This window comes from Kogia breviceps, chromosome 5 (genome assembly GCF_026419965.1).
Source record: "Kogia breviceps isolate mKogBre1 chromosome 5, mKogBre1 haplotype 1, whole genome shotgun sequence".
Lineage (NCBI taxonomy): Eukaryota > Metazoa > Chordata > Mammalia > Artiodactyla > Physeteridae > Kogia > Kogia breviceps.
Window position 1 is genome coordinate 54,091,511 of NC_081314.1, and position 15,104 is coordinate 54,106,614.

At 38.3% G+C, this 15,104-nt stretch overlaps 1 protein-coding gene across 8 annotated transcripts in view; it reads right to left on the reverse strand.

Annotated features, from left to right (window-relative positions):
- Positions 1-13,575, reverse strand: part of PHC3 (polyhomeotic homolog 3) — an 82,406-nt gene extending 68,831 nt beyond the window's left edge. For all 8 annotated transcript variants that reach the window (XR_010840666.1, XM_059065061.2, XM_067033998.1 and 5 more), the window contains exons 1-4: positions 13,526-13,575; positions 10,830-10,995; positions 6,469-6,624; positions 5,284-5,361 (exon numbers count right to left, since the gene is read on the reverse strand). Coding sequence is in view for 7 of the 8 variants with exons in the window: in XM_059065061.2 (XP_058921044.1) it covers positions 5,284-5,361; positions 6,469-6,624; positions 10,830-10,995; positions 13,526-13,539 (414 nt within the window). In the remaining variant the exon portion in view is untranslated. The remainder of the gene's footprint in view (positions 1-5,283; positions 5,362-6,468; positions 6,625-10,829; positions 10,996-13,525) is intronic.
- Positions 13,576-15,104: the final 1,529 nt, after the last annotated feature.

Below are 15,104 nucleotides of genomic sequence, written 5' to 3' on the forward strand. Positions count from 1 at the left end.
AAATATTTGTTGAATAAATGAGTGAATGTATGAATGAATAAAGTCATAAAACTAACTGGGCTTCAAAAGCTCATCTTGGGACTTTACTGGTGGTCCAGCGTTTAAGACTCTGCACTTCCAAGCAGCGGGAACGAGTTCAATCCCTGGTGGGGGAACTAAGTTCCCACATGCCATGCCCCCCCCCCCCAAAAAAAAAAGAAAAGAAAAGAAAGAAAGCAAGAAAGCTCATTTTGTCTGACACCAGAGCCAGAAAGCTATCAAAAATAAGGTTTTTCCTTCTTGACAGAATAGTACAGTGAATTAAAGTCAAAACATCTGGGATTAATGTAGATTCTAGAGCCAAAAAACAACAAAGAAAGGGAAAGGGAATGAGAAACAAACAGCCCTTGAGTCATTTATAGACTTATGACTGCAATTTCTAGCCACATAATCCTTTTCAGCTGAAAATGCCCAAAGACTTAGAAGAGAAAGATATAGAATGATCACTTACATTAAAACAAATAAAATTAACCATAGGCCTATCTATTTACATTTATGTATAGAAATGTACAGTAATAAGATAGGAAAGCTTCACATAAAACTTTGTCAGGGCAAAAGGGACTATTGAAATGGGAGGTCACTTTTACTCTATATTGTCTGTACTGTCAGCATCTTAGACAACAAGGGTATACTCATGTTTTATTTAGACGAAATGAAGCTCTGCAACCTACTTCCTCAAAGGTAACCACTGATTAAGTTTGCTGTGTATTACAGATTTTCTTCCTACATATCCAGACAGATATATAGATATAAATTTTTAAAAATAAGTTAAATGATAGTAATTCTGTTTCCAGGAAAGTGGAATAGACATGCTTTTCCCTACTCCTCCCCCTAAGTGTAACTAAAAATCCCAAATGTTACATATAAAATAAACGTAAGAGGATCCTAAAAGGTGGAGAAAAGCAGACTCCAGGACCAGTGAATGATGTGGTTGCAAGCTCCCTGGGTTTCCTTTTTAAATCTCATATAACCCAAACATAAAGGTGAACAAGTCAGTAACCCAGAAACAGCAATGGGTACAGACCAAAAAAAAAAAAAAAAAAAGCTCCAATGGGCTGCTCTTTCTAGCCAAGGATCAGAAAAGGGACAGCCTAGCAACACAGAAAACTTTTAGGCAATAATTGCTCTACCCCAGCCAAACGCCACAGAAAACACTATGGCCCCATTCACATCCACGTTAGCAAAGACCTAGGCTTCTACCCTCGCCAGGCTGTAATGAGGCACCCTGATCCCACAAATCCTTCCAACAGGTTAGTGTCAGAGAAGGCCAGGTAGAGAGCCAAGACTTTCATACCAGCCAAGCAGTAAAAGACCACGAACAACAAACCACCCCATCCCTGTAGTATCAGTGGAGACCACGTGGGGAGCAGTAACACAGCACTCCTATCCCTCCTAGCCAGAGATACCTCAGCAGAGGCCTAGTGAGCCAGAATTCATGCTCACTTAGCAATTACAAGGAGCATCCCTCAGGTATCAATGGAAACCAAATGGGGAACCTGGACTTCTACCCCCAAATGGCAGTAAGGATGTGGCAAACGCTCTCTTTCAGAAGCCAGCCAAAACAGAAAATTTAAATAAGATTCACAATCTCATAACATAATACTCAATATGTCCAGGTTTCAATCAAAAATCACTCATTGTACCAAGAACCAGAAAGACCTCAAGCTGAATGAAAAAGACAATCAATAAATAGATGCCAACACTAAGATGAAAGAAGTATTTTAATTATCTGACAAAGATTTTAAAGCAGTAGTCACAAAAATGCTTTGAACAAGCAATTATGAGCCCACTTGAAACAAATGAAAACATAAACTCTCAGCAAAAGAAACAGAAGATACAAAGAAAAACCAAATGGCAATTTTAGAACTGAAAAATAGAATAACCTATTAAATAAGTTAAATGAGATGATATATTCTTGCTTTTTTCACCTAATAACTAATGAAAACCTAAGTCTCTTTATATACACACACATAACATTTTTAAGCAGCTATAGTATTCCACTGTATGAATTAACTATCTTTTAACTAATCCTCAATTAGTGAACATCTGTATTGTTTATAATTTTCCACCATTACAAACCATGCATATTTGCATAATTATCTATATCATAATTATCTCATATTTAGTCAATGACATCACTAAAAATTAGACTGCTATGTGAAAAGGCACACATAGTTTAAATTATCATACACACTGCCACATAACCCTCCAGAAAAGTTGTACCAATTATTATACATTCCCACCAATAGTATATGAGTGTACCATACTTGCCAACAAACTGTTACTATCTCAATGTTTTTCCCTGTTTTCTAATTTGACAAGTGAAAATAGAACATTATTGCTGTTTTTACATACATTTCTTTATTACTAATATGGTTAATATATTTTCATGTGTTTAAAAGCCAAAAATAGTCTTTCTTTTGAAAATTACCAATGCAGGTCTTTTGTGTTCTCATTGTTTATCTTACTAATATAACAGAGCCCTTGGTATTTCACAAATATAAGCTGGGTGACATATATGGTGCAAATATATTTTCAACCACTTTGCTGGTTTTTAACTTTGTTGATTTTTGTTTTGCATAAGAGTTTTTAACTAGTTTAGATTTCATTTTAGCAAATCAAATTTAACTAAATCTTAGTCCCACTAAATTGAAGTACAAAGACATCAACCTAAAGACTCAGTCCCAACTAGTTTTAGAGACAATCAATCATACACACACACACACACACACACACACACACAAAAAAAAAAAAAAAAAAACAAAAAAAAAAAACACCACTCTCACTACTGGTAAGAGTCTAGAATTAACCTTTCTGTTCTCATGACAGTAAAGAAGAGGATGCCAGCACCACTAATTACCTATACATTCAATTAACAGTGGTCTCCTCCACATACACAGTTTCCCCAGGTGTATGATTGGACTTCTTACTTTGTTTTCTAAAATACAATATTCCATTTCCCCATTTGCATTCCACTCCTACTCTGAACCCCAACCTATTTGGCTGGTGACTTGACAACCTACCTTGTAGCCCTCTTATCTACTGGAGGTTGGACCCTTCCCTCATGTCATTCACTGTTATTGGAAGCCTATTTCAAAATAACCAAAACTCTGAAAACCAGCAGACTGCCACCTGACGGCTCATTATTATCACTACCTAGAGATTTCTGCTACCATGCTCTGCCCCTCTTTTGGAGACTGACCTAAATTTACTAATTTAGGTAATTACTAATTACTAATTACTAATTACTAATTACTAATTACTAAGCTACCTTGAGTATCATAATTTGGACTGCAAGTCCACTCACTGGATCTACTGCTCAGCTGGGATAGAAAACAAAGCAAATGCTATGTATTATTCCCTTGTTTTTTCTAGACATCTATTCTCCCTACTTCTTTTCCCCCACCAATCAGTCACAGGTTCTGGCATTCTTCATCATACAAAGGCTACCTGGTTTATGACAAGTAGCACTAGCAATTTCATAAAAAATAAGCACAATCACTGGAACTGTGATTGTAAAAGTCACATACATAAAATCATAATGAAGCCAAAATGGTTTAAAAGGATACCTTTTAATAATGTGAAGGGAAAAAAATTTAGACCACATATCTCTATACATATATACCCTAATGCCATTCCAGTACTTCATAGAACAAAGAATTTATCTATAATTTTTTTATCCGGTTTACCAGTCCTTTCCATAACTACTAATGTATTAGTTAACGATATTACCTGACATCAATATCCGTAACTATAGCATTAATGCTTAGGGCGAAATTACATTGCTTAAATTTTTCATTTTCTTCAGTCTAACATTTTCAAGTCGTTAAGTAATTTCTTTCTTAACTAATTTTATTCACATTCCAGGATACTTCCATGCTAAAATGTAATTTTTTAATTAAAAATATCAGCTCAATAGCCCAAAAATAACTGTACGCTCATCATACATGTACTTAGTAAAGATCACAACCTTAGCTAAAGAAATACAGCACAAGTTCATCTTCAATTCCTCAGCAATCTATAAACTATACTCCATTGGAGTCAATTTTACAAAAGCTTCAAAGTATTACCATCCTGGATCAGGAAAAAACAGCTAAAGAGGACGTTATTAGGTTAACTCAATGGTTCTCAACAAGGGGCAATTTGGCCCCTCAGGAAACATCTGGTAGTGCCTGCAGACATTTTTGGCTGTCACACTGGGGAAAGGAGGAGGGCATAGCCTACTGGTATCTAAGCTAGGCATGCTGCTTAATGTCCTATAACGCACAGGATAGCCCCCTACAAGAATTATCTGGTCCATAATGTCTATAGGGATGAGGCTGAGAAATACGGGACAACTGATGAAATCTGTATATGAACGGCACTGTATCAATACTAAATTTCCTGAATTCGATCCACTACATGTGGCTTCATAAAAGAATGACTTTGTTCCTAGGAAGTACATATCAAAGTTATTTACGAGTAAAGGAACATGTCTCAACTTACCCACAAATGGTTCAGAAAAAGGTAACTGTATATATGTAGACACAAAGAATGCATGATAAAGCAATGAGCCAAAATACTAACAACTGGTGAATCTGAGTAAAGCGTATACAGAAATTTATTTTATTATTCTTGCAATTTGAAATTATATCAAAATAAAAAGTTAAACAAGTACTATCACACCTGTAAATTTCTTTTAACTGGGATACTCTGCACAATTTCCCAGTATATATGTACAATATAACAAATCACCTTTCTTTTACTCCTTTCTCAAAATAAATAATACTATCTTGAATGGATACTTGTAAATTTGACCCACATAACTCAAGTAAGCATAAACTGAAAAGTGAAATTTCTAAAACGTGAATTTCACAGAAAGAGCTAGAAACATTTAGATGTCTACCAAGGACATGACATTCTTTAGTACATCACAGTAAAAGTATGACTTAATTCCCTGAATTATATATTTCATGCTTTCAATGCACACTGAAAACTGCAATCATTCAGAATCACAGAAGATGTGAACACAGTCAGTGGGAAAACATACATAAGAAATAATACAAAAACTTTTTTAAGACTCAGATTTTCAGAAGTTTGACATTAGTTCCAAATTCTTGAAATGTATCATTCTTGTTTGTAGATACTTGTTATTTCAATAATATTCAACAGATAAACAATAACAGTTTTGTAAATATTAATAGTTCACTTCTGGAAAGCAATAATTTAAAATTTTAAAACCAGGAAAAAATTTCAGGCACTTACAGATGTCTGGGACATACTTGACTGCTGTGTGACACTTCCTGTGGGGGATGTAGGTGGTCTTCCACTGGACAAACTTGCCTAAAATAATAAAATCTTTATAATATGTCTATAAAAGCCTGAAGTTAAACACTTTCTGGTACCAGGATACCATAAAACCACAATAAAAGTCAAAACATCTATTTTACAGTTTACAGTCAACATGGATTAAGCTTTAGCCAGATTAAAAAAAGAAAACACTGAACAGTGAGAACAGAAGACCCAAAGACTAATCTTATTTTAATAGCTGCAGTCATTGTCAGTTTTACTCTACAGATCTCAGTATTCTGTGAAGTGAAATCACTACTCCAATGTTATGAAAAAGAAATTGGAACTATATCAAGTACCAGTGGGTTTCGGTTTCCTTACTCGTATCACGTACACGTTATTTAAAATTACACTACCGAGAAGAAGTAACAGCTGGGGATGTGTTTATTAAACCTTTTTTCAGGTTCAGTCAATTGAGATTCTCCTCTAGTGAGGATATTTAAGATTAAATCTCACATACAGTTTAATTTAAACAAACAGTGCAATAATAATGAAGATCTTTTTAAAAACATAAGCATTTAATCATAAAATCATCCTCTTAGCAGTAGGAATCATATGAGTGGATTTTAGAAAAGTGTACATACATATTTTTATACAGAACATTCCTGGAGGGATACATATTAAACTGTTAGTGGCCACCTCTGAAGAGTGGAAAATAGCAGGGGATGTGGAAAAGGAATACCTCTATACTTTACCTCTTATGCTCAATTTTATACTGTTTTTTTTTTTTTAAAGAGTGCAAATTACTTACGTAATTTTTTTAAAAACGTTTTTTGTTAAAATGTAGATAAGATTCATGTAACCCTAACTATTCACTGTTGTACCTAAAATTTTACACACAAAACCATGACATCAGTACAGCATTTCTGCAATGTAGATAAAAAGCAGAGGGACAAAAGTTAGCAATAGAGTAACACATAAAACACATTCATTTGTTTTTAAACTAACCTCAATTTGGCAGCCTATTATATTTTCTTAAGAAAAAATAATCACAGGACACCTGAAAACTCTAAAATACTACCCAACATATTTATTTTCAGGAATTATCTGCAGGTCATGTCAACTTTGGCCTCATAAGTTCTTAATTCATTTCTGTCTCACCTGAACAGCAGCAAGGCTCTGAAGTTGGGAGCTGCTTAAGTGCTGCTGCTGGAGAGCTGCTGTATGCAGCATTAAGTGCTGTTGCTGGGCGGCATACATTTGCTGTAGATACTGAGCAGCTGAGCTGGGAGGGCGGTGCAATGCCTGTTGAATTACCTGTGATAAGTCAATTGAACCAATGTCAAACCATAATCTTAACCATAAAATAAAGTATTAAAAAAGCAGCAGTTTAAAATTTCACTACTTTAAGAGAATGGACTTGAGGACACGGGGAGAGGGAAGGGTAAGCTGGGATGAAGTGAGAGAGTAACACTGACATATACACACTACCAAATGTAAAACAGATAGCTAGTGGGAAGCTGCCGCATAGCACAGGGAGATTAGCACAGGGAGATCAGCTGGGTGCTTTGTGACCACCTAGAGGGGTGGATAGGGAGGGTGGGAGGGAGACACAAGAGGGAGGGGATACGGGGATATATATATGCATGTAGCTGATTCACTTTTTTACACAGCAGAAACTAACACAACATTGTAAAGCAATTATACTCCAATAAAGATGTTAAAAAATAAACTAAAATAAAATTTCACTACTTTAATATTCAATGTCATCAAACTTATTAACATAGTTCTCTCCTAGTTACATATCACTAGGATTCACTAATCTGTACAAATTAAAGTTACCCAGTAGAGGCAATTAACAAAAGGAAAAAGTGCTAAGTAAGCATTTGAAAAGATCTTCAATCTCACTAGTAGTCAAAACTTACAAATTAAGACACTATTTTCCAACTTTCCAATGGATAAAGATTTAAAAGAATACTACTGGAGAAACACATACTCTCATACACTGTTGATAAGAATGTAAATTGGTATAACCATTTTGGATAAAATTTGGTAGAATTTGCAGCTTGCGTAGAGAAGATATGTATACCCTGCAAGCATTACGAATATCAATGTAGATCAGTGCCATCCAATACAGCAGCCACGAATCTACTGAGCACTTACAAGGTGGTTAGTGCAACTAAGGAACTAAGTTTTTAATTTTACTGAATTTTAATTATAATTTAAATTTAAAATAGCCACAAGCAGCTAGTAGCTACTATATTGAACAGAGCAGATATATCTATTAACAAAAAAATTTCTAAATATATCATTAGGTGAAAAAGCAGGTTACTAAATAGTGTATAGAGTAAGATACCATTTATATTAAAATATTTTAAAGAATATTCAGGAAAACATTAAAAGACTACTAATGGGTAGCTAGATTAGAAGTGATTTTTACCTTCTCATTTGTATTTTTCTTTAAATGTCTGAAAATACTTAGCTTCATTATATTAATAACCACTTAAAATTATAAAGCTATTTTTTTAGAAAATTACTAAATAATCACTTTTTTTTTTTTTTGGCGGTACGCGGGCCTCTCACTGCTGTGGCCTCTCCCATTGCGGAGCACAGGCTCCGGACGCGCAGGCCCAGCGGCCACGGCTCACGGGCCCAGCCGCTCCGCGGCACGTGGGATCTTCCCGGACCGGGACACGAACCCGCGTCCCCCGCATTGGCAGGCAGACTCTCAACCACTGCGCCACCAGGGAAGCCCTAAATAATCACTTTTATAAATGTTTTTTTTTTTTTTGTGATATGCGGGCCTCTCACTGTTGTGGCCTCTCCCGTTGTGGAGCACAGGCTCCGGACACGCAGGCTCAGCGGCCATGGCTCACGGGCCCAGCCGCTCCGCAGCATGTGGGATCTTCCTGGACCGGGGCACGAACCCATGTCCCCTGCATCGGCAGGCGGACTTCAAACCACTGTGCCACCAGGGAAGCCCCTATAAATGTTTTTTAAATGTCAGATTCAACTGTTTCAAAACAGAATAAAACTGTTCTTACTAAAAAAAAAATTCCTGAAAAAGTGTTAATGACTGTGACTATAAGTAAAATGAAAACTATGAACCTGAACTTCATAAATCGATAAAAGTAAAAAAGCAAGTATTCTAATAAGAGGAAAATCCTTTATCTGTCCAATTGGTAAGTCAGACTATATACCAGTACTCTGCAAACACATCCTAAAGTCACATCATGCCCATGATGACTCTGAAACAGCACCCTAAATCTCAGCATCAAACCAGAGTTTTCAAAGAGCTAAGGGAGTAATAGAGCCATAATCCTACAGCTTGAGCTTCTGAGTCAGGACACCTTTACCACAAAGCTGTGAATCTCTTTATCCGAATTCCAAGAAAGCATATTTCCTTGTGTTTTTTACCTTCATGTGTTCATATCTCAATTCCCCAACAAAAGACTGCTATGCCTACTGCAGACTCCTGTCACAAAACCAATGTATGCTTTTGACACCTCGGTGCACGGGACTATAGATCTGCATTGTGATTTAGAATCACAACAATATGTCTTTTTCATCAGGTAAATCTACATATGTTCTTCTAATTCCATAACAAAATTCTAAAATCAAACTGAAATTAAAAAATTAAAAACCTACTTGGCACGTATTTCTGTCAGAGTATAGTAATTTTTTTCTATTGTCAGCACAGTCTTTCATTACGATTCAATACTATACTCATGAGAGAGAAACTCTTTAAATGCAAGTTAAAGATACAGCACATTGTTCTTATTTTGTTCCTCTAAAGGAGCAAGGAAGGGGAAGAGGATTCTCAGGACTGAAAAAGAAAGCTGAAAGGTATTAAAGAACTACTTAGGTAGTTCAATAAATATTGATTTGATTACATTTTAAAAGAAGCAATTCTATGATCTCATAAGAATTAGAGTTAGTGCTATTTGTGAGATATATCTATATCTACACATCTTCAGTAACACTTTTTTTATTAACACATCCAGCTTAGGTAAGGCTAGAGAACAAAATGGTATTTAAAATGTCACATCATCTGTATGCTCAAGCTCTAGATACTCTTCACTGTATCCCTTGCCTCAGAGAAAGGTGAAAAACATTGCAAACACACTCTCCATTCCAGTTTGAATTTTTACTGAACTGACTGGGTCTCCAACAATTCTGATTCTACTCCACAGTAACTTCAGAATCCTAAGCCACAGAGCAGCTAAACAGCCAGTATACTGGGATCTCCACTCTAGAAAAATGTATCAGGGAGATGACTACATCACAAACAGGTAAGTTTTTTTCAGGGTGGAGTGCAATTATGCAGATTTGAGAGAGAAAACAGGTATAATGGAAAAAATAAGAACTCATGGAATGGTTAAGGGCACAACTCAACATCAGTCTTCTTTTATTTTTGGTTGTGCTGGGTCTTAGCCGTGGCATGCAGGATCTTCACTGTGGCATGCGGACCTCTAAGTTGCGGCATGCATGTGGGATCTAGTTCCCCGACCAGGGGTCGAACCTGGGCGCCCTGCATTGGGAGCACAGAGTCTTACCCCCTGGACACCAGCGAAGTCCCAAGGGCACAACTTTAAAGCTAAAGTACCAACTAGTTATGTGAGTTTAGGAAAGTTATTTAGCCAATTTACAACATCAGTTTTCCCATCTGTTAAATGGAGAAGATCCATGTAAAGAATTTATCAAATGCTTGGCACATAGCAAGTATTCAATATATATTAGCTATTATTGTTTACTGAGTATATATAATGTGGCCCACACAATTCTAGATGCTTCCTTTAATCCTCATAACTAACTAAACAGGTGGTCTCATCCTCATTTTTCAGTTTCCTGAGGCTCAAGGAGATTACGCCTCTCACCCAAGGCTACATATCTACTAATGATAAAGAAAATGGAATTCAAAGAGCACATCAGATTGCAATGCCCATGCCCTTTTCATGCTATACCATATTGCCTCAACCTCCATTAGTATAAAGGTTAACCAGGTAAACTTTATTTTCCCAACTAAGTGAAGAGCCTAAGACTTTTCCTAATTAAATATTCCCTTCCTCCTCTGCCCCTAAGAGCTCTTGAATGGATCCTCCTGTTTAGGGTTCTTAGGCCAGCTGGGTTTAAAATGAACCTCTTAACATATCTACAGAGCTGAATAGATCTAAATAGATCCTAAGTCCATATTTTGGGATCAAATGTAAAATAATTTAAAAAACCTAGAGCCATTCTTCATGCTGGGGCTCTTGGTTGAGTTTCTCAATGTTGTAGCAGTACCTAGAGACCTTCCAATTATAATTTTCCCAACATATTGTTTTATAAGCTACACGCTGACAAATGTAGGCCCTCTCAATAGAATGATTATTCAATAACTCTGCTGGCTGTTCCAAACATGAACAATTCTAACTGTACTCATTTAGAGGGTATCATGTAACTCATTTGAGGACATGAAACAATAGATTCATCTGGCTTAAGCAAAAAGTAATGACATCCTCAGTCTTAGCTAACCGAACTACCTGTACAGCATGTCGGTCTGAGCCACTGTAGACAGAGATCTGTGGCTGCTGCATTCGAGAGGAGGAAGTGGTGATGGTGGTCGTGGTAGTGCTACTGGTTGTTGTCGATACCGAAGATGTTCCAGGGTTTGGTTCACTATCCATAGCTGTACTGTGGTCCTTAAACCTAGCAGATAACACAAAGGATTTATATTGGCAAAACCGTTATCTTATGGTGTTTAAAGAATAATTATTCCAAGAAATAATCAGCAACAGTCTAAATTTCTAAGAAGGCCCTCACTAAATATAGAGAGCACACAGTCACCATAAATATGTGCCAGGGAAAAATACTTCACAAATATATAGCATATTTAACAGTTCATACCTACTAAATTTGAATTCAAATGACTCAGGATATGTAACTCAGATAAAGTCTGGCCTAAAATTTACCTTTTTATTGTTGAAGGAAGATGAGTGTTTTTAAACCAAAACAGGTGATGACAGAATACTTAACTACCTAGGAAAATTAAAACTGAAGCAATGTCAGAGTATTAAAATATTTCTTTATATTCTTGTGACCATACTAATTACAAATTAAAGTCATTCTTATCTAGACATTAAAATAGGATGCCTATGGACTTGTGTTAGCTTAGTTTAGTAGTTTAGCTTAGTTTAGTCAATTAGCTTAGTTTTTGGTTACCATATATACTTTATTTAAAAATAAGCTCTCTTAGAAAATAATTTATTAACTCACACTGCTTTCCCTCTAATTATTCTACAACATTGTCCTCACTACATGTAATAACTGAGTAATACTCATAAGCAGATTACTCTGACTGGGTAAATAAGAGAAGCAGCTGAAAACAATTTCCCCACTTCCTTACAAAAATCTCTTTTTCACAAATAATAGCTCCATATTTTGAAAAGAGCATAATTATGTCACTTTCCTCATGTATGGACAGTAAACTGCAGTTTTGTACCACACTGATTCTTTTCCCTACAATATTACAAACTCATTTCACTGCTGTGGTACAAAATTCCACTAAATACAGAATCTTTATTTTAACAAATTCAAACAACATATTAAGTCAATTCTGAGGGGCTTAATATTGTTAGAAATGAAAACTACAGTATTTTTTTGAAGTGTCAGAAAATGCACCACAATGGTGAAAAGCACACTTGAGAATACACTGGCTTTATCTGCTTTTCTTATCTGTCTTTTCTTCTGAGAGACAAAACCTGACCCACCTCATAGGAGCAGCATTGACAAGAATGTAACAAGAACACTTTCTACTTCACGAAATGACAAAGTAATTTGGCACTAACTGTGTATGCACGCACTATTCCCATATGGTGTCCTTTAATGCACAAATTTTCTTTGTTTTTTATATCATGTATGTAAATAGTATTTATGTGCTCTTTCAGGAATCAAATGGTTAAAAAAATCCCGATTTAATAAGAGGAAAAGTAAAAGAAAAAAAGTGTGGGGGGAGCTGACTCTTACTAATTATTTTGATTAGTAAATGACACATCTTTATGCTTCACTGGGTTTTTTTTCGGGGGGCGAGGGCGGTTTGTAGTTTTGCAAGCTGCCTTCCAATCATCAAATCACAGCATCATATGGTAACTGTTCAACAGCATACAGACATAGCGGTAGATAAACTTTTTACCAAATTACTACCTGTCATAGCACTTCTGAACCACGTCCCAAACATATGCAAAAAGCCAGCTTAAATTCGGTCCTTTTACAGTGCTATTCTGTTCAGCCATGTGCCCAATCTCAAACCCTACGATAAGCAGTTCAGTAACTAACTAAATATGGTCACAGAGAATCCAAATGCGAGACACACGTCTAAACATCGGTGGGTAGAACTGGCTAAACCACTGCACTGCATTTGGAGACCTAGCACAAAAGAACAATTTTGGTAACTCCGCCGTCTACGCACAGTTTTGCCTGCAAAATACAAACGGCAGCTCTGCTGCACCAGCGGCCTACCCAGGAAACACTAAGTTTGAGTCGCTAACTAAGCATACCATCACACCGCCACACAAGAATGTGGCCCTCTAGGGCGGCATCAACACTGCAGCCAGAGACCTGAAGGAAAGGAAGATCTTTCCTTGCAGGGTGTTTTCAGCCTTGTCAGACTCGCAACAGCCCCCGCCGCTGCAAGGCCGGCGCTGCGACACCTCCTCCAAGCCTCCCGGGGGAGGGCGGTGAGCAGCCCCACGTCTCGCGTTCTCCCACTGAGAAGCAGTGGGGTGGCGCTGGGCGGGGTGGGGGGGGGGAAGGAGGCGAGCGCGAAGGAGGCCTGGCAGTGCCCGCCCAGCCCTACCCAGCCTCCGCGAGCCCCCGGCGCGGCAGCCGTCACAAGGCTGCCCGCGGGGCCCACTTGCAGGGATGACAGCGCCTGAGCGGCCCACTCGGGCTCATCTTCCGGAAGATTCCGACGATCAGGGTCCGAGGGACGACCCTGCGCACAGGGCCCCGCAGATCCGGGGCCAGACGGCGGAAGGGGCGCTCCCGCCTGGAGGTAACTGGACCCTTACAGTTCTCCTCCGTCTCCCCACAAGAGCCAAGCGGGCTCCTCCACGATAAGAAAGCTCTCACGTCCCCCTTTCCCCGCACTGCCCGCGAAAGAGCCCTGAGCTCAAGAGGACGTGTCGCTGCCCCCCATTCGCCCCCCGGTTACGACATTAGTCACCAGCAAGTAACTCACTCCGCTTCCGCCATCTTCTCTCCTCCATCACTACCATGGGCTGCGCATGCGCCCCCCGGCGGCGACGGCGGCGGCGGCGGCGAGAGAGGGGGCGGGGTCGGCTAGCCTCGGGCCCCCGAGGTCACGTGGGGTCCTTGTCTTCCAATCCCCCCTCCCAATTCAAGCCTTGCTTGCTGTGGAAAGTGACCAGGTTTCCAATTTAGATACCAGTGGCTCACCTCCCCCCGCGATCGCTTTCTCTTGCCTAGGGTCTTCTTCCTTTTGAGGAGGGGGTCTGTAACCAAGATATGAAAAGTTCTGATTAGACTGTTAAATTTTTTAAGAACATCTAAAATATATCAAAGCCTATGTGAACTGCAAAGAGTGAGATGGAAGAGAATACCACCAAGTTTGGATGCTGAGGTGTCAGAGTGAAAGGAAATGCCATGGTAGCTGCAGGGTCTGTTACCTGGAGCGCATGGCAGTTTGGGTATGGAACCGGCAATTCCTCTCCTGGGCTCAAAGATAGTGTTCTAGATCCCCATAAGGTGGACGGTTAAGGAATCATCATGATTACCCTATGAATATCATTCATGTGTTTGACATGAATTTACTAAGTGGTTAGTGAAGATTGCAAACTTGCATACCGCGGGGAACAAGCAGGAATGGCCACAAGTTTGCTAATGTAATTTACTATATTCTACGCATATGGCAACTAATCTGAAGCAGGATGAGACAAACATGCAAATTTGAATGAAACATTAGTCCCTGTCTTCCAACAAATCTTAATCTGGAGAGTGAAGTGGGTTTTACAGAGATAGGCACACATTCTAAGTGATCTGACACAGATCCATCAAGCGCTTTGGCAACCTTAAGTTCAAGGAATAATAAATCTTTACTGTCCTTCACCCAAAATAGCATACTGATCACAAACAGTGCCTTCTTTTTCCACTTTTTAAGATGGAGTCGCATTTCAAGAACTGAGAAATGAATTAGTGATATAAATTCATCGCAAAGTGTAATATGGTCTAATGAAAAGTATACTTAATCTCATAAATCCTGTGATCAGGATGTCCCTAGGGAAGGTAAGAGACTACTGCCTATGTAAGGTAAATTGTCCTTTACCACTTCTCCCTGTATGATAACATTGTTTCTTTACCTTATTTTCTTATCTAAAGCAGTGCCCTTCCTCCTACTCCTAGGAGAACTCACTGAGAAAGTCCCCTTTGAAAAGTCCCTGTAGATGCCTAAAAATAAGATACTACTACTTTTTCTTTCTTTTCTGAGCTGCTCATATGATACCATTGTCATTTAACTCTCAAGAATCAACTGTTGGGACTTCCTTGGTGGTCCAGTGGTTAAGAGTCCACTCGTCCAATGCAAGGGGTGTGGGTTCGATCCCTGGTTGGGGAACTAAGATCCTGCATGCTGCGGGGCCAAAAACAAACAAACAAACAAACAAAAAAAATCCTGTCTATTGGTATTGCTGACATTTTTGTTTAGTAAAACAAAACTGAAGAAAGCAGTCTTAGACCTAAACATGAAAAATGCATAATCCAAAGGAATGTTTGGAATAAATGGGCCAAAATTGTGCCTTTTC